At 38.2% G+C, this 20294-nt stretch overlaps 2 protein-coding genes across 4 annotated transcripts in view; one reads left to right on the plus strand and one right to left on the minus strand.

Annotated features, from left to right (window-relative positions):
• Window positions 1–20294, minus strand: part of PDGFD (platelet derived growth factor D) — a 247808-nt gene that overhangs the window by 113510 nt on the left and 114004 nt on the right. The window lies entirely within an intron of this gene.
• DDI1 (DNA damage inducible 1 homolog 1) lies at window positions 11590–14842 on the plus strand. Its single transcript, XM_045371109.3, has one exon. It carries the CDS (start codon window positions 12905–12907, stop codon window positions 14093–14095), a length of 1191 nt encoding a protein of 396 aa, XP_045227044.1. The 5' UTR covers window positions 11590–12904; the 3' UTR covers window positions 14096–14842.

Below are 20294 nucleotides of genomic sequence, written 5' to 3' on the forward strand. Positions count from 1 at the left end.
CATTTACAAAAGAGTAGGGATTTTAACCTAATAATAGAATGCTAGCAGGTTGAAATATATTGGGGTCTACTCTTCAGTTTGTTTTCTTAAAATAGTTATGCTAAAGTAAAAGTAGAGTTTGTATTTCACACTGCGGACTCAATTGATCTACAATCCTTCGTGTTCTTCCTTCAAGTTCTAACATAATGGACTCCACTGGGATGCTGCTCAAGATTAATAGTTGGACTCAACAGCCTTAAAGAGTCAATTGCACTAATTTACGTAGACTCTGTGCATAGACTGGACAAATAGGACTTCTTATAGGATAATGCTTTTGTAATTATTGTTTGGAAGTATGACATTACAGTAACATAAAACCTGCAGCACAAATAAAGAATAGATTTTACCCCTCCAAATTCCTAAGGTCAATTTCCAAAATACCTGACTGCAACCACATTAGGGGAAAGGAAAAAAACTGACCTTACAATTTACAAAAACAAAAGTGATACGGTATTTTGTCTGTTTGTTTTTACTACGCTAAGCCAAAATTTAGTATATATATTTGAACACTAACAAATATTTAGAAATTATATATGTATATCTCAATATATATACATACACTATAAACATATTGTCTGTGTGTACATATATATGTGTATACACATACAAAATTTAGTGTGTGTGTACATAGATATATATGTATATGCATACACGTAGACACACACACTCTAAGTTTATAGGCTATTTTTGTTAGTAAAGTTTCCTGAACACTATGTGGGTAATAACTATAAAAAAATATAAAATTGTGTTCTTTTCCTGAAAGGTTTATTGGTTTGCACTTCCAGATAGTGAAAAATGAGAACTATGGAACAATGATTGCCCAAGGAACAAAACATATACACAAACCTTTGATTTAGTAACCATAGCCAATCTCTGTGGTAGCTCACTTAATAAAGTGGTTACAGTCATTTTGGGGGGCTCCCCAGGGTGAAATGTTCCACTTTTTATAGCTTTGTATATAATTAAAAATCTGCAGCAACTATGACCTTGAGTATCTCCTCAAAAAACGTATAATTAAATAACCAGAATCTCTAGTAAATAACAGCTGCAAGGTAAGCAATAGAAAATGCCATCTGAGCAGTATTTTATTTACATCTTTCTGAACTACAAACTTCTTTGCTCTAATGCTTTTCGAATAGAATGTCATCCATCCTGGCTTTACAGGGAGCTCTTGATATCACAAGCTTCAATGCCCTTTTGCAATTAAGGTGAGGTATCTGCCATTTCACTCAATCCACCAAAGACAGGTTTATATAATCATTCCAGAAATGTTCCTTCCTACTGGGTAAGATTTAAGAAGTGTTAATTTTGAGTAGAAGAGAAAAAAAGATGTTTATTCTTTATATCCATAATTCTGGCTTTAGTATATAAAACCACGCTATCGATCCATTCTTAGTAAATTGTACAATTTTTCATACTGTCCAGTGTTACTATCATGTAAACACAATCTATTGTTAAGAAATGTCACATAACTTTTTCATGAAACACATTATGTAGCCATAGAATAAAGATTAAGTCAACATGATCTGGAAATCTGCTCAGCATTTTTCTTCCAATGATGAACTATTATAGCTACCAACTATCAGATGGAATTTTACAGGTTGGCAAGAAGCCAATCACAGCTTATGCATTTACTGAAGAACTTCTAGGACCAATTTCCCTGTTATCACTAAAAGTCTACTTCAGAGCAAAATGACCACAACATGTACTTCTATCATTCATTAGCCATATTTTAATATGCAAACATTGCTAATATAAGAAAAAAAGGTAGACAAACTTGAGACATACTGACTTGCATTAATATGATGCCAAGCATTTCCCCAACAGTTTTTCTTTAGGCAACCTCTTATAAACTTAAACATATGCCATACATGTAACATTAACTAAAGCTCTCAGGAAAAAATGTCACATGACTGAAGAGGTGCTTTCCTTTGGGAACTTGGTAAATGAAAAGGTCTCATAAAATGTTTAACTTGGCATTGAGTATCAAAAAGAAGTTTTCATCTTGGGCTATGAATTAGGATAAAATAGGTAAATCAAAAGGATTAATATCTCTAAGTATAGGCTTTAAGGATACATTTGAATATGAAGGTACCATGCAAAAAAAAAAAAAAAAAAAGAGCAGTTTTATTTGTCAGTAATCACGCTGCTGTAGACATTCCACATGTAAAAGAAATGGTCAGAGCACATGAATTTTCTTCAAGGAACCACAGTGAGTTGACTGAATTACATACAAATAACTGACACTTAAGCTGGTGTACCTCTAATGTTTTCTAATACAATCACACAACACATAATGTTTCCCTCAATGACAAATTGCACATAAGACAGTAGTCCCATAAGATAATAACATTGTATTTTGACTGTACTTAGGTTTAGATACACAATACCATTGTGTTCCAGTTCTCTACAGTATTCAGTACAGTAACACGCTGCACAGGTTTGAAGCCTAGAAGCCATAGGCTATACCATATAGCATTGTAGGTTATGTAGGTTTGGGTAAGTCCATTCTATGTTGTTCACACAATGATGAAATCACCTAAAGATGCATTTCTCAAAAGTATCCCTGTCATTAAGTGGTGCATGACTGTACTGTCAAAGCAATGAGATGGATACATAGGTCTCTGTCAAAAATGTGCATACAAATGACCTATTTGCACATGTAAGTGTCAAATCTGTATAATCTCTATTGAAGAACAGCTCTCAAGAAGTTGTGGGCAGAATATGAAGCATGTCCTACCAAGTTACATTGCTCAATCTAACTGAATATCATAAGTGATTGATACTTTAGAATAACCCCCAAGTCAATGCTATGTATATTTTTCAGGAGTCAATAGGATATCAACATTGAGATCATTCTTTCAAATGTAAAGAAACTTTTGTGTAGAACTACAAGTGTCAAAGTGGGGACTCAAATCTTGGCACATCCAAAGCCCATGCCCTTAGGGCTTATGCCAAACTGTCAGTCTGATACATTTTATTACATACTGTAATTACCAACTATATAAAAGTTTGAGATCTACTGACAGGCACTTTTAAAGCTGAATCAGCCAATTTAAAGCAAAAGTTGAGAACACTGTTACAGAACATGCAGAATTAATGAAAGCTACACACCAAAATGGAACCTTGACACAGGCACCAAAATTTTGACCAGATGGTATGGGGTTCAATTGTGTCTAGCTTTCCGTCAAATCTACATGAATTGTTTGAGACTCTAGAAAAAATTACTTGAGAAAAACAAACACAACACAATCGATACAATGGATAAAATATAAAACATTCCCACTCCTGCCAAATTCAGTTCTGGTTTGTTTCTCCCCAGAAGCTGACATTGAGACAAGGATGTAGATGCAGGCAGTCTTTATTTGAGAGGTCATCCCAGGAACTACAGGTGAGAAAGTGGATAGACTGAGACCAGGATAAGACCCCAGAGTTTCCCCTAAGGGTATGAAAGCCTCAGCATTTCCTCACTGAGGTGGCCTGAGCAAACCTCCCAAGGGCAGAGAAACTAAGACCCCAGGGCACTGGAAAGGGGAAGGTGTCAGCATTTGTAGGAACACAAATGTGAGCACAGGGAGATGAGGCAGGGCAGCAACACTGTCTGCTTCAAAAGAAGAAGCATCACAGAATCATAGTGCTGTTTGCTCACTTGTCTGCCTTTCCAAAGAAGTGATGAGTTTCCAGCCTCTAGGAAGCAGAGGTAACGTCTTTCTAAACCTGCTGTGCTGTCCTTATTTTGACCTTTTCTCTTGGACTCACCCACATATCTGTTAGGCACCACATGGGCTCTCAGGTGGCCTTTGCATTTCTGCACCCTATACTGGGACAGGAAGGGTGAAAGTTGGGGTAGGTAGGACTGTGTTCCTGCTGCTCCGGCCATTGCTGCTGTTGCTCCCAACTCTGCAGCCATAGCTGTAACACTATCTTCTCCTGACCTCCACTTGATGAATACTGTATCAGGAGAGGCTAGTCTGTGCCCATGAAAGTGCCTATATGTTTGCTTTCCCTTTGTGCTTCTCAGACTACACTTTCCTTGCCTTCCGATTTTGATCCTAATCCATGCCATCTGGAAAGGAAACCTGATCCTTGGCCATTCACTCAAAGCAACAGGGAATGAATTGTCTTCTAATAGTTTCAGAAGTGAGGTTTCTGCGCCTTAAGATCTATTGGTGAGTGTCAGAAAATACTGGACATTTAATTTGTACATATATTAACTAACCCATTTATAATTTCCATCCATTTTATATCTTATGTTTTACAATATGACATATAGTTTGTAAATATACAAATGTTGAATGTGACCAAAAAACATTTTTTTAAACCATGATGCACACTACTAAAAAAGTTTGAAGCACCAGATTTGAGATAATTCATCTGTTATCCCATGACCACAGATCAATGACCTCTGTCAAAATCCCATTTTAAAAAATTCCAGTTTTTAAAGGAACATTTGGATGCCTGCTATCATTTGTCTAGAGCAGTCCCCTAGGCTTGAAAACCTTATGGCCTCATGGTTACAATGTCTAGTCCAAATAACTCTGGGCATTCACTGTGAAATGTTTGATCTGCTTAACTCTGTAATTTGTTTTGGGGATTTGTTTTTTTTTTTTTTTTTTTTTTTAAAAAGCCTTTGAGGGAAGTGTCCTGTGGACTGAGACTCTTTCATTGTTCCATGCAACAAATAAACTTACCCAACAGGGATTCCAAATAGTAACTTATAGAAAAGACTATACTTATAGGCTTGATGTCAAGTTCAACGGTTTTGTTGCAAACAAGATAAGCCATATTAACCTAACTTAATATACTACACTTTTTCACTATTAATTATGATGAACAGACTGTTTTTTCATTGTGCTGTGTCTGCTTAACAATTCTATCAGCACCTTATGAACAAAGACTTTGTCATCTACTTTATTTAAGCTCCAAGAACACCTTGCAGACTGCTATGGTTAAAAATGACATTCAAGAACACGATACAATCATATCCAATGAAAGGGTGTATTTATTCAACTTTTGAAAGTTACTCCCTGGTTTTGAAACAGATTTGGTGATCAAGATTGTTATGAACCATCTGCGACATCCTGGAATGAATGCAAGGTTGAAGGGAGCTGTGACAGTTCTGACCTGGTCCTAGTCAATAAGGAGTTAAAAATTAATCTACATATGTTCTTTAGCATTTATGAATTCCATCCTCTTGTCTTACTTTTCCAGGTTATTAATTATTGTTTTCACTCATACGAGGAAAAATGACATACTTTGGTAGAGTGCTTCTCTGTTTACAAGACAAATTCAAATTATCCATTAAGTCCACAGCAAAATCCTATGGAAAAGAGATTATTGTCATCATCCTCATTTTACATAAGAGGATAATGAAGCTCAGATAAATTAATGCTTTGTCCAAGGACATTCAGATAAAAAGTGACAAATCCAGGGCACGTAAGCTCTACTTTTGTGACTTCAAAGCCACAACAGGCTTTCTATGTCACTGATTTGTATCTTATCCAGTTCTTGTGTGTTTATGTGAGTATTTTTCCAGAACTGCAGATATAGAATACTGTCCTTTTATAACAAAATAGAATAACATACATTGATTAAATTTTGATACTAGTTTTTTGCAGATGCCTGCATTTTGTTGACTCTTTTTGGTCACGAGGGCAGACTGAATTGATATTTTCAAAGAACAAATCTCCTGACCTCCTTGGTAAGAAGTTATAGCTTACAGCCTATTAGATTAAAAAAGCATAGGCCAGGCATGGTGGCTCATGCCTGTAATCCCAGAACTCTGGGGGGCCGAGGCGGGCAGATCAAGAGGTCAGGAGATCGAGACCATCCTGGCTAAGACGGTGAAATCCCATCTCTACTAAAAATATAAAAAATTAGCCGGGCGTTGTGGCGGGTGACTGTAGTCCCAGCTACTCGGTAGGTTGAGGCAGGAGAATGGCGTGAACCTGGGAGGCAGAACTTGCAGTGAGCCGAGATCGCGCCACTGCACTCCAGCCTGGGCGACAGAGTGAGACTCCGTCAAAGAAAAAAAAAAAAAGCATAGCATGGATTCCTTTTTCTTAGGAAGGCAACTGTATTTAGGATAATCCTAGTTGTTTTAGATTTAAAAATCCAATATCATAAAGGGGTGATCTTACCTAACACTATAACAGAGAAGGTACAGACCTAAGGCTAACTGCTAGATAAATTTGCTATATACATCCCTACGAATACAAATTATGCCTCTTAGTTGAATTTGTCCTCTTTTCTGTTTTGTTTTTGCTTTTTTTTTTTTTTCTCCAGGGATTGGCTTGTTGCATATTGAGGAGCTGATAATCCTGTTTGCTTTACATTTTCTATAAAGAAATGGTCTCAGAGCCCAATTTTAATATCAGAAACCTCAACTACAGTGGGGTTTCATTTTTTGATGTCAGTCTAACGCCAGTATATTTCATTTGTGTAAATAGTAATTTACAAGTTATCCTTGGAACACTGGGTTTCTTGTCTCTTAGCCACAGGCAGGAAGGAGCCACCACAACCCTACATTCTAGATAAAAAACACTGCAGTAAGAACATGAAATAAAACCAAGTCTTTGTTCACAGTTAATAGTGTTTTAAGTTGTTTTGAAGTAAAAAAAAAAAAAAAAATGCAGAAAAATAAAAGACAAAAACAGCTTTTTTAGAGTTGCCTGAGAGATTTCAGTTCTATTTCATTTAAGGCTTGTAAAGAAAAAAAAAAAATCAATGATACTATCTTCTCTTCAGAATCATAAATTGGTTCCCTGATTTTGAAAGCTAGAGTACGTGGTTACTCTGATTAGTTCTTGTCCTCTGGAGGCCTCCAACGACTTCTGTGAATAAGTAGCACCGAAATATTTTGCCAATACATAAGTAAACAAGAGTATATCAGCACTTAAGCACATTTTATGAGCTGAGTGAGATGGAATATTCATAAGCGTAATGGAACAGAGGATGGGCATGGGAGTGCCACATCTTTCAGAATAGAGAGACAACCTGCAGAGACATTAATGTTCCCAAACCATTTAAAAAATAAAATACAATATGCTATGGACTAGATACCATTGGGATGGCCTAAGAAGGAATTCTCCTTCTATACAGGATGCTAAATTTAATTTTTCTGAGAAAAATAGGTGAGTTGATCCACATTTGTTGTTTCAAAAAGTGAAGCTTTTGTTGATTAGGCTTTGTTTTTCACTTTCATGGTTGGAATACAATTAAATTCTATAGACAGATGGGCTTTAGCCATGCTAATTACTATGGTAATCAATTAACTCAGCTGCTGTTTAGACTAGAGAAAGCTACATAAACAACAATCTGAAATTTTGTCTTTTATAAGACAGCTGTCGAAACATTACCTATCATGTACATAATTCATAAAATATCTAAATGACCATGTTGTTATGGTACACTTTTAAAAATTTCTTTGGAATCTCTCAATATACTCTGTCCTATTTGGAAGGTAATAAATTTCATTCTATAAAGACTGGCCCAAAATGTCACCATAAATGAAGCGATGTGCCATATAAATACCTTTTGAGGTGTCTTGGCCAGTGGCTAGATCTTTCCTGCTTGGGTGGACTGCATGCTATTACTCTGTACACTAAAGTTAAGAGTCTCATGTCACAGAGGTGAGTGTATGTGGATAACATGGAAAGTGGTCATTTTGAGAATTTTTATTGTATGATAAGTAAGTGTGTAGTACCATCAACAAATTCATAAAGTTAAACTATGATATCCACTAATTACAGGCCAAACATCCTTAAACCATAAATCTGACATCCAAAAAGCTCGAAAATCTAAAACCTTTTGAGTGCCAACATGATGACACAAGTGGAAAATTCCACACCTGACCTCATGAGAGGGGTCTTAGTCAAAATGTAAGTTAAAACTTTGTTTCATGCACAAATTATCGTATAAAATTACCTTTAGGCTAAGTGAATAAGGTGCATTTGTAACATACATACATTTCGTGTTTATACTTAGGTCTCATTTTAAAGACACCTCATTGTGCATAAGCAAATATTCCAAAACTTCAAAAAACTATGAAATTTCAAACATTTCTAGTCTCAAGCACTTCAGATAAGGGAAACTCAACCTGTATTTACATTCACATTAAACCACCCATAAATAATTTTGGAGATCCCTGATGTAGACAGCATCCACCTAGTTTCCAATAAAATATCTTAACAGGCTGGAGAATAATGAAGACCAGGTTGAAGGGCAATGAAACTATTGTATTACTGTAAAGCAAATAAAACAATTATGAAAAAATTAATTATTTAACCTAAGGGTACAGCTTTTAAAATTCTCTATCTTTTCTAAATTGCGCTGAAAATCTCAAGTTATGATTTAACTCTCTTAATAAGTCTTCATTACACATTAAAGGTAATACCAGGTACATACTTAAAGGAAGAAATCCCAATGTAGCAAGCAAATGTATGTATTTAGCATGGTTTAATTATTGTATATGTTACATAGTGACATTTATGTATAGGTATTCTATTTTTTTTTCACTAAAAAGACAATTATTTTGCTTAGTATAGCAAGAGATAGTAGTTTCAATATCAACTGACTATCATAACTGAAACCATCAGTTATCTGGATTTCATTTTCGTTTTTTCTTTTTTGCTGCATTAAGTTTTTAGAAAGAGGCAAATTACAAAAGGTATTGTGGATTTATTCCAAACAATAACTTTGGGGTTATTTACTTGGTTAGTATGAAATCAGTACCATCTCTTCTGTTTTCTGGGCATTTAGGCCACACAATCAGAATTGATTTCTGAGTGATAGCCTGGAGACTCTGCAGTAATCTCACTTATTAAAAAAGATTTAATTATGTTCTTATATTGTACTTACTAAGGGATAAAAGTAAGGGAATATACTTCACAAAGAATTCCTCAAGAAAAGTTTTGATAACCTCGGTTACTTAGATTTACACACCTCAATAATTCGGATAACCCATTTCTCAACAGACTATATGATAGGGATTTATGGTATAACAACAGTTTATGTTTAGGTGTGTGTGTGTGTGTATGTGTACGTGTATATAGATATATTATATTTTTATATATATACACATATTTCCAATATCTCCAAGTTCATTATACAGTCAGAAGACGTTTTCATTTAAAGTTTTGAGTTGGGAGAATTATACACACAGTATTTGAATCACAATCATGCTGGGTAAAATGAAAGAATCAAATAATGTCTACACAGAAGCACTAAACACAGGGGACTGTGTTTATCTTTACAGATTCCAGGCTGTTTTGCAACAGATTTAAGGGCTGGATGGGTGGCTGGACTATGGAATCCAAAGGATCCCTGCCAACCCTGACATCCTGTGACCTATGGAATGATGACAGCTCATTGGCCAGACCTTGAGGCTTTTTGCTTTCCAGTGTCTGTTCTCAGTAAAAGGTAAAATGCTGAAAAACACATAAATGTAAAATGCCACCCAAAGTAAAAAATTACAGTGAGATAATAAAACATATCACATAGAATTTAAGTATGTTCAGTATGAAGGCAATGGTATAAAAAAAAATGTTAGTTTCTTTTCATGTGAACTCACAATTTTTGCTTTATGAAAAACAAAAGGAAGCTTATCCTACAAAAATAATTTCATCTGCTATTAAAAAAACAAAAGTCCCAGTATAATCCCCCTTGCTATGGTTTTAAGAACAAATTGTACAAAGCTATTTGGGGAAAAAAAGATAAAGGAACACGGAATTTAAGTCTTACTGGTTTCTCAATCTGTTCTTTAGCAGAGTAGTTTGCATGTGACATCTCACATGATAATTGTTTCCAAACTCAGGAGAAACCACTAGTAATCTCTGATAAACTTGTCAGGGTACAAAGAACCATAACATAATATTATTGAGTCAAAGGGTCATTCATTTGTAAAAATGGTGAAAATTACAATGCTAGATTTTTTTTTTCTTAAAATTAAAAAAAAAAAATTCCTCATATCATGAAACACTGTCTTTCCAGTTGAAAGCTCTAAGTCAGGTCATCTTCCTTCTCAGCCTTTGCGTCTCCACTCTGGCCCACCCGGCAAGGCTGACTCCTTGTCATCTTTCTAAACCCAGCTCTTTCAGGATGTCTTCTCTGCCCAACATCCCTCACCAGCTTCTTCATCTCTTCTCCAGATATTATTAATTTCTCCTAAGGTATCATGGTTCCTACTGTGCTATTTTTTTACACCTCAATTTGTGTGTGTGCATGTGCCCTAAGTTAGACTGTGAGCTCCTTTAAGAATACAGCCTATATTTAACATTATTCGTGTCTGTTTCCCTAGAACTTAGCACATGCTTCACATACACTGGGTGTTCAGTCAACGTTTCTAATATAAGCAAATATGAGTATGGAAACATTATGATAATTAGAGCAGTGAGTGAGACATAGTCTTCCATCGGAGACAAACGCATGAGAAAATAATTCTTTAGGCTGATGTGAACTTCCTTCTCTCCATAATGGTATAATGGTATAATGTTGTCCTTGTAACAACACTTTAAAGAAGTGGGGGACTAGGCAGAGGATACTGACTATCTTGGTTCACAAGTAGGTACACCTGAGAGGACCAAGCCAGGGAAACAGGAGTTCTGTACGTGCAATACACTTTTTTGTGAGATGCAGTCTCGCTCTGTCACCCAGGCTGGATGCCAGTGGCGCAATCTCGGCTCACTGCAATCTCCACCTCCCAGGTTCATGCCATTCTCCTGCCTCAGCCTCCAGAGTAGCTGGGACTACAGGCGCCTGCCACCAAGCCCGGCTAATTTTTTGTATTTTTAGGAGAGACAGGGTTTCACCGTGTTAGCCAGGATGGTCTCGATCTCCTGACCTCATGATCCGCCTGCCTCGGCCTCCCAAAGTGCTGGGATTACACGCGGAAACTACTGCGCCTGGCCATAAAACACTTTATTAAACATAGAGGAAAATAACTGGCATGCAAGGATTTCTACCCAATCATCATTTGCCTTGAAGGACTTTTCACCCTTACCATGACAGCCTCCTGTGTGTGTGTGTGTGTGTGTACACATGTGTGTGTAAGTTGGGGTGGGGGAGAGTAGGGGGAAGGTGGCTGTGCCCAAGTGTCAGAGAGAGGCATATTGGACTCTAGGGTGGCATCCTGAATGCATTTTCCTACAGAACTGATGTCAAGTGGGTCACCTCAAAGGTTCATCTCATTCATTCACTCCCTTCAAGGCAATGGCCGATCTACCCTATATCCCATTTTAGAGATGCTCTGTGTTATCCACACACTCCATTTCTTTTACACTCCCCACCTCCAAGGGGTATGTATGCACATTCTGTCCATTTTACTCAAGAAACATGTTTCTTCTCTACTGCTTTGGCTTCAGTCCTCCTGACATTTCCACACTCTAGCAACAGCTCCCTCTTTGAACCACCGGAAAAGCCTGCTACCTGGCCCTCCTGCCACGTTATGTCCTCCATGTGTTGCAAGAAGCCTCTTCCTTAAGTCAATTTAAAAAAAAAATCACAAATACCTGCTTCAAATCTTTTCCCTTTCCTTTCATTCCCTACTTCTTTTTTCTTTCTTTTTTGGAGGGGGAATTATTGTTAATTGATAATATTTAATATTTAAACTCCTTAGATTCATATATGACTTCATACATTGGCTCCAACTAATTTTTTTCCAGTTTCATATCCTGGTACTCAAAGTCATGTACATTATTTTATTGCATAAAATGTCTCATCTTTCTCTAGAAATAACAGTCCTTGCCATAAATTCCTGCTTTTGTAACATGAAACGGCTTTCCTTTGGAGTGAGACCACTTTTCACCTGAAACATGCTCATCCTTCAACATCCAGCTTGTCTCCTCCTTAGGAAAACATCCTCTGTTCTGTTGGTGATACTGAAGGCAGTAAGTACCCTGAAAATGTCTTTGTAAAAGTTTTGCCTTTAGTATTGTGATTACCCATTCACCTGTCTATCCCTTTCCAGAAATGTGAGCTCCTCAAGGGCAGGCTCCAAGTCTGACTTTCCTACTGTGCACATACGATGGTACTTGCCACGCCAAGAAACAAATCCTTACTGTTTGGGGAAAAAACAAAAGTACAAAGAATACAACTCTAATATGAACAAAACGAATGATAATATGCTGTTTAGAAAGTATTGAAAAACCAGGCACATTGGCTCACACTTTGGGAGGCCGAAGTGTGGTGGATTGCTTGAGCCCAGGAGTCGGAGGCCAGCCCGGGCAACATAGTGAGACCCCGTCTCTATTAAAAAACAAACGAACAAAAAAACACAGCCCTGGCAACATAGTGAGACCCCATCTCTATTAAAAAAAAAATACAACAATTAGCCGGGCATGGTAGATTGTGCCTGTAGTTCCAGCTTTTCAGGAGGCTGAGAAAGGAGGACTGCTTGAGCCCACGAGGTCGAGGCTACAGTGAGCTGTGATCATGCCACAGCACGCCAGCCTGGGTGACAGGATAAGATCCTGTCTCAAAAAAAAAAAAAAAAAAAAATGTGTTGAGGTCATTTCTTTCATATCATGTGTTAAATAGGCTTCCAAGGGCTGGCCTTGAAACCTGACAGCTTTGAGCCATTGTGTTTCCATGGGAGTAGGCATTCTAGGTTCCAAACCGCGCACTTACAAATGGACTTTGGAACACAACGTGCTACCTCAAGGCTCCACCTGGCCACACGGCAGGCACTGAGGCTGGGAGGCAGCCCCCAGACAGATGAGTGTCCGCTCCTCTCTGAGAGGTGAATGAGCCCGAGGGGTCCCGACCTACGGAGTCGTGAGGAGCAGCGGCGCCAACGACGCAGGCCCGCCCCAGCCCGCCAGCGAGCCGCCCATGCCCTCTGCCCGCCTGGCCCGCCTGGGCCCTCGCCATGCTGATCACCGTGTACTGCGTGCGGAGGGACCTCTCCGAGGCCACCTTCTCCCTCCAGGTCAGCCCCGACTTTGAGCTCCGAAACTTCAAGGTCCTCTGCGAGGCGGAGTCCAGAGTCCCCGCCGAAGAGATCCAGATCATCCACATGGAGCGACTCCTCATCGAGGACCACTGTTCCCTGGGCTCCTACGGCCTCAAAGATGGCGATGTCGTGGTTTTACTGCAGAAGGACAATGTGGGACCCCGGGCTCCAGGGCGTGCCCCGAACCAGCCTCGTATAGACTTCAGCGGCATTGCGGTGCCCGGGACGTCCAGCTCCCGCCCGCAGCACCCAGGGCAGCAGCAGCAGCGCACACCCGCCGCCCAGCGGTCTCATGGCCTGGCCTCCGGAGAGACGGTGGGCGTCCCGCAAGGTCTGGGCAGCCCCGGCCTGATCCGCAGCATGCTGCTCTCCAACCCGCACGATCTGTCGCTGCTCAAGGAACGCAACCCCCCCTTGGCGGAAGCCCTGCTCAGCGGAAGCCTTGAGACCTTTTCTCAGGTGCTGATGGCGCAGCAAAGGGAAAAGGCCTTGAGAGAGCAAGAGAGGCTTCATCTCTACACGGCCGACCCCCTGGACCGGGAAGCTCAGGCCAAAATAGAAGAGGAAATCCGGCAGCAGAACATTGAAGAAAACATGAATATAGCGATAGAAGAGGCCCCCGAGAGTTTCGGACAAGTGACGATGCTCTATATTAACTGCAAAGTGAATGGGCATCCTTTGAAGGCTTTTGTTGATTCTGGCGCCCAGATGACCATTATGAGCCAGGCTTGTGCCGAGCGATGTAACATCATGAGGCTGGTGGACCGACGGTGGGCTGGGGTTGCTAAAGGAGTGGGCACACAGAGAATTATTGGCCGTGTTCATCTAGCTCAGATTCAAATTGAAGGTGATTTCTTACAGTGCTCTTTCTCCATACTTGAGGATCAACCCATGGATATGCTTCTAGGCCTAGATATGCTCCGGAGACATCAATGTTCCATCGATTTGAAGAAAAATGTGCTAGTCATCGGCACCACTGGCACGCAGACTTACTTTCTTCCTGAGGGAGAGTTGCCCTTATGCTCTAGGATGGTAAATGGGAAAGATGAGTCTTCGGACAAGGAAATTACACATTCGGTCATGGATTCAGGACGAAAAGAGCATTAAAGCACGTTATAAATATGTCACCACCTTGAGGGAGGCTCAGGTCCCCGGAAATTATACAGTAAGAGCTCACTGGCAATGTAATCATTAAAAATCATCAGTAACAACTAAACCTGGCCTTGGGACTACGTTCTCAGATGGGTAACTACATCAATCCTGATTCCTTGGTCTTGGTCCCTCTTCCATTTCCCTTGTCCAGAGATCACTGAAAGACATCCTGGGAAGGCTCTGGAGGCTCCAGCTGATTTCCAGATAATCCATGAAAAAGAAAACCAGCTTCTTCCTTTAGAGACACTATCCTATCAGATTACAGGTGGCTTATTCAAATTATTGCTATTTTGTAGAATTCCCTGGAAAAATGCTATGGCTGCAGACCTTACAAGGCATCCACATAAAACTATTTCACATCGGCACTAACAATTCTTTATATTGAAATATGCCCATTTTCACAGGTTTTGTTTTCTTTCGGAAAGGCATTAGAAATGGTGGGTCAATTACACTGTGATGTTAACTAATACTTACACATGTCTGTTTGGGGCAGCATAAGGACCAATTTCCTCATATTTACACCTTCCCTTCTCTTGGATCCCCTGCAGTCACCCTGCAATCCACAGCTAACGACTATTTTTGCCATATTTGAGAAAGTGGATTTATCTCCAAGGATGCTACATTAATTTTCTATTTCCCCTGCATTCAAAGAAACTCTCACTGTAAAACAAAGGCAATAAATTAGATTTTTTTTAAAAAAAAGAAATTATGGTACTTCTTGGGAGTCAAGTTGTACAGTAGTGGGAGTGAGAGGTAGGCACAGGCAGTGGTCCAGGTTCTCTAATACTCATTGCAACTAGATCATCTCTCTCTCGCTTTTTTAAAGTAAAAATCTGCTTTATACATTAAGCTGCTGCTACATCAATATTGTTTGAACAAATGTGTTCACTGTTCAAATAACATTTGAAAACTTTTGAATGAGAAGATCTCTAAGGCCTCATTCAGAATTATCCATTCCGACAATGCTAGTCTTTATTAGAACTGACAGTGGAAAATGGAAGTCCCTAGACTTAATTGCAACCCATGGCTAAAGTACGTGAGAGAAAAGTTGCAGCTTCCTGAGGCCATCAGATGCAGGGGAAATGTTTCAGGACAGTAATTTATCAAGACTGGTATTACAACGGTGGATTCAAAATCAACAAGTGTATGCGTTGATTACACTTAATTACTTAGACAAATTAGTTCACCTACTTTACAACTGAGATTCCTCACCTATGAATTTTTTTTTTTTTCCTGAGTGGGGGTCACTTTTCAAGCACTAAAACTTCATTATGATCTAGGATATCCTTTAAGTTATTCTATTTTCCCAACAAGATGTAAAGCCACACAAAACATTCCCAAAGGATACAGAAAAAAATAACTCTCCCTTATAATCCCCATATACTTTTTTGTTTGTTTGTTTTGCTTCTTGGTAATACTAATCACCCTTTCTAAAGAGAATCACCTCTTCCCTTCCAGCCAATATCAATTCACCTCCCATTTTTCTTCTCTATAGGTGTTCCCATGCTTCCATTTCCCAATCTGGTCAACATTTGCACAAAGTTTTACACCCAGTAGAACTACTAAAAATGATCAAACGGACAGATTTCTTTCTTACTTTTGTTTGTAATTAAGCACTCAAGACAAGTGTAATTAACAAAGACATTCAGAGTAAAGTCAGGGATAAGCAAAATGCTTATGAATAAATGTAAATTGACCTGATAAATTCATGGATTCTCTCACAGACAAAAATATGCAAAATCCTCAGCATCTTCTTCTGAACTCAATTTTAAGGTTCCTTTATGCAAAAAAGTCTTATTTGCATATATCACATGGGACTCCTCAGGGTGTCTGACCCATTAAAGTTAGCCACAGAATCTTTAAGATAAAAGACAGTTTGCATGATACCAAATCTGACCATACCCATCCTACCTTCTTAGAAGAACACCCCTTCTGAGGTAGCTATAATGTTTTGAGAAAATCTCAGGTATAAGTATTTGCTTCTGATTTTGAGCTGAAATCTATTGTCCCATAACTTCCAATAAGTCGGTCTTCATTCTTCCTTCTGCCAAGACCACATTTAATCTTTCTGGCATGAGATAAGCTTTTTAATATATGAAATGAATATCAGCCCACATATTCATTTTTAGGCTTCAGTAGGTTTTCACCAGATTCTTTAACTGTTCCTCATAGGACACATTTGGATTCTCCTAAAAATTTCATGTTTCTTTGGCCATATTCCAAATCCTAAAAATATGATTTGTGAATGAATGAATGAATTAGGAACATCTATACTGAATTGAAAAGCAATGACCTCAAAGAAAAATCATTAAACAAAATGAATTAATTAAGCAATGCCCTTATTGATTAACTTTTAAAAATCATTGTCTTACAAATAGAAAAGTGTTTGAAAAATTAGTTTCATTAAAGTCTTGATGTAATTCTGTGTATACTTAAAAAGGTCCTAATCAATTAAATTTTAAATGGATTAGTTTTAGTAAAAGGCTACTTTGCTTGCTTGTCTTCTACGTAAATCAGGCACCATGCGAGGTACTTTGCATATTAGTGCCCTTAATCCTCAGGATAAACTTAAAAATAATCATAATTTCTTTTTTTTTTGAGACAGAGTCTCGCTCTGTCACCCAGGCTGGAGTGCAGTGACCCAGGGTCTCTGCTCACTGCAAGCTCCGCCTCCCGGGTTCACACCATTGTCCTGCCTCAGGCTCCAGAGTAGCTGGAACTACAGGTGCCTGCCACAACGCTCAGCTAATTTTTTTTGTATTTTTAGTAGAGACAGGGTTTCACCATGTTAGCCAGGATGGTCTCGATCTCCTGATCTCGTGATCCGCCCGCCTCGGCCTCCCAAAGTGCTGGGATTACAGGTGTGAGCCACCACATCAGGCCAAAAATAATTATTTTTAAGCCCATTTTGCAGATGGAAAATTTGAGGCTCAGAATTATTAGAAACATTCAAATATTCAAAGTTCAGTGATTTTAAAATTTTTTTGACAACAAACTACATTACATTGTGACCCAATTTTACACACTACACACACAAACACATATATGTATACGTGTTTATCTATATATCTGTATATCTCTATATCTCTATATAACTGAAACAAAAAGGATTCTTGAAATAATAGGATACGTTTTATCATTTCCTAGTCTTACTTCTTTTTAAAATTATATTTTATGTATCCCACCAAGATATGCTGACAATTTATAAAACATGGACTGACTCACCAGATTGTCCTATTCAAAGCTTTTTGATTTCGAATGCCAAGTTCCTTTGTAACTTCTTTATCTGACATAGTTTAATGCTAGGTCAAAAGCTGCAAAATTCTTATAAAATTTTATTTTGTGGAAACTACCAAATTATGCCAGTAGAAATGACAACAGAGTAGGCAGGACTCAGAATATACACAACAATTATTTATTGAATACACATAAAATAAGCTCCCAGACAGATTTTTATATATAAGGAAATGAGTAGGTTATAGTTTCAGGCCTCAAGGTGATTATTGCCTTGTAGGGGTAGAAGACAGACTTGCAACCAACTAAGAATAAAAAGAATGGACATGAAATTAATAATATGTTGGTACAAAAGAATAAATTTTGTAATGGGGGTTATTTTTAAAATAAGAAGCAAGCCAGTAAATGCACTTTTAATGTGTCTAAAATGTTCATCACTGATGCTGCAACAAAAATCCTCCTCTTAAATTTCAGGTTACTAAAACACAACTGATAAATATCTACTTTTGGAAATTTACTACCTGGAAATGGATGAACAAATCTTCATTTTCTGTTTTATTTTCCCTATTAAAAATGAGGATAAAGTAGACCACATGATGAAATAGACCTTTCCTGTCTCAAGCCATTTAAAAAATCCTTGGCTTCATCTAATACTCACTTAAATAACCATCTTACCTAAAAGAAAATCACTAGTGCGATAGCCATGTATTTCAAGATTGCCAGCAACAGATTCTGCTGCAGTTAAACCAGAAGATGGATGTTGTTTTAGATAAGCAGAACATATAATCTTAACCTCTTTCTTAAAATATTGGGTCATAAAAATTTTCTTGTTTCTAGGGGGAAATCTGTTCTGCAAAAAGAAAAGGATAAATGGATGTTTGCATGTATAAATTCATCTTCACTGCAGGTATTAACTGTTGTAATTTTAGTTAAGAGAACACTGTGCTTCTTTCAGAATGCCAGTTATAAAAGGGCCATTTTCTGACATCCAACATTCCATAAATAAGCACTTAAGTGATGAGAGTGATCTGGGATTCTCACTAGGAAATTGTATGCAATTATATTAATCAGTGCCAACATTCCTAGTTATTCTTTGGGTTTGCAAAAGCCTGGAAAACAAAGAAGAGGAGCAAACGGAAAGATGGGTAGAGAAAGAAGGAAAACAAACAAAACCAAACAATGCAAGTCTGAGTTGATTTTAACTGATTCTGTCTTAGTTAGAAGTGTACTGATTTATATGGTGGGAACTGGGCTATGATTATAGACTAGCTACCATTCCACAATACTTTTTTATCATTGGCAAGTTATCTAAAAATGAAAATATTTTCAAGGTAAAGCCACAGTCAAACTTGCTTTTGAACCCCAGCTTCTTTCCACACCTAGGTCCATCTATTAGAATCTTCGAATTTCTAAGGATCTGTTATCAGAAAAAAATGGAGCTTGCAGTCTTGCTGTGTCTTCTGTGCCTTCCTCAGAGGGCCCAGTTAACAGGCTGTTGAGATAGGTGTACCTGGAGTGGCTTTGTCTCTTATTACAGCAATGAATGTTTTCTGATTGCTTTTTCTTATTGAGACTTTTATAAATCCAGTTTTTCTATATTTCAAATAAGTAAGGCTCATTTTTAGAGCATCACTATACAAATTACCAGATAATTTCCTCTTATGTTAAAGTCCCTAGGAGGCAATGTGGGCTATGCTTCACGTAGGGGTATTTTTTACGGGTATATTTTTCTACCGTTAATCGATGTATTGATGCCTTGTCCAAATAAAGCAGACAATGAACAAATAAGCATATTCCAGGTAAGTAACTACTTAAATCCATTAAATTCTTACCCTATATCATCAATCACCATTTTGAAACCTTACTTTATCAGGGCTTTAGTATAAGGATCCCTTAAGATGCAGAGGAAAATTAATTTAAAATTACATTAATTCACATATTCTGCCGTTCAAACTCCTGTCATGTCTAAGGATTCAATTAGTCTATCAGTCAAAAGGTATTAGTGTTTTGCATTCTTACATGTCACTAAAAATTTAATGTATTTTTCCAAAAGTCTTGTCATTGGCCAATATCATGCAGAGAGATGAAGAAATTTAAATTACACCATTAACCTTTAAAGAACTTAAAAGTTCAGTTAGAGGAACTAGAAAAAATGCAGAGTAAAATCTTTAAAAATAATGTTTAACTTAGTACTGAATCACAAAATATAGAATGCGGAGTAGAGGGAAATGGTTCCTGCTCTCCATCTGAGACACTAACTACAACAAGGCAGGATCTATTCACCAGAATCTTATTGACCACCTGCTGTATGTCAAGACCATTTTAGGTGATGGATTTCTTCACACAGCCACCAACTTCTGTTGCTAAACTGGTGTTGAGAGCTGCAGCTCCCAGGCATATCTGAGGATCTATCACCGCCTCGAAGATAAGTCTTCCAGAGTCCCTTTCTGATGACTCAGCTTCTCAACCTAGAGTAAGCATATGGCCGATTCTTAGGCTAAACTTCAAGGTGAAGCTTGTGGTCTGTTTCTGCCTTGGCCCACAGTGGCACTGCATTCAACTCGCTACTATTAGGGGCTTAATACTTGCTACAATCCTTCCTACAATTTGACAATTGTATCAGTTCACATTGTGTGGCTATAAAGGAATACCTGTGGCTGGGTAATTTTTAAAGTAAAGAAATTTATTTGGCTCATAGTTCTGCATACTGTACAAGAAGCATGACACCAGCATCTGCTTCTGGTGAGGGCCTCGGGAAGCTTTCACTCAAGGTGAAAGACAAAGAGGGAGCAGGCATGTCATATGGTGAGAGAGGGAGCAAGAGAGCCATGGGGGAGGTCACCGATTCTTTTTAACAAGCAGATCTTGCATAGGGGACTCAGTACCGCGGGGAGCACACCGAGCCATTCACAAGGCATCT

The sequence above is a fragment of the Macaca fascicularis genome, chromosome 14 (assembly GCF_037993035.2).
Source record: "Macaca fascicularis isolate 582-1 chromosome 14, T2T-MFA8v1.1".
NCBI classification, from domain to species: Eukaryota; Metazoa; Chordata; class Mammalia; order Primates; family Cercopithecidae; genus Macaca; species Macaca fascicularis.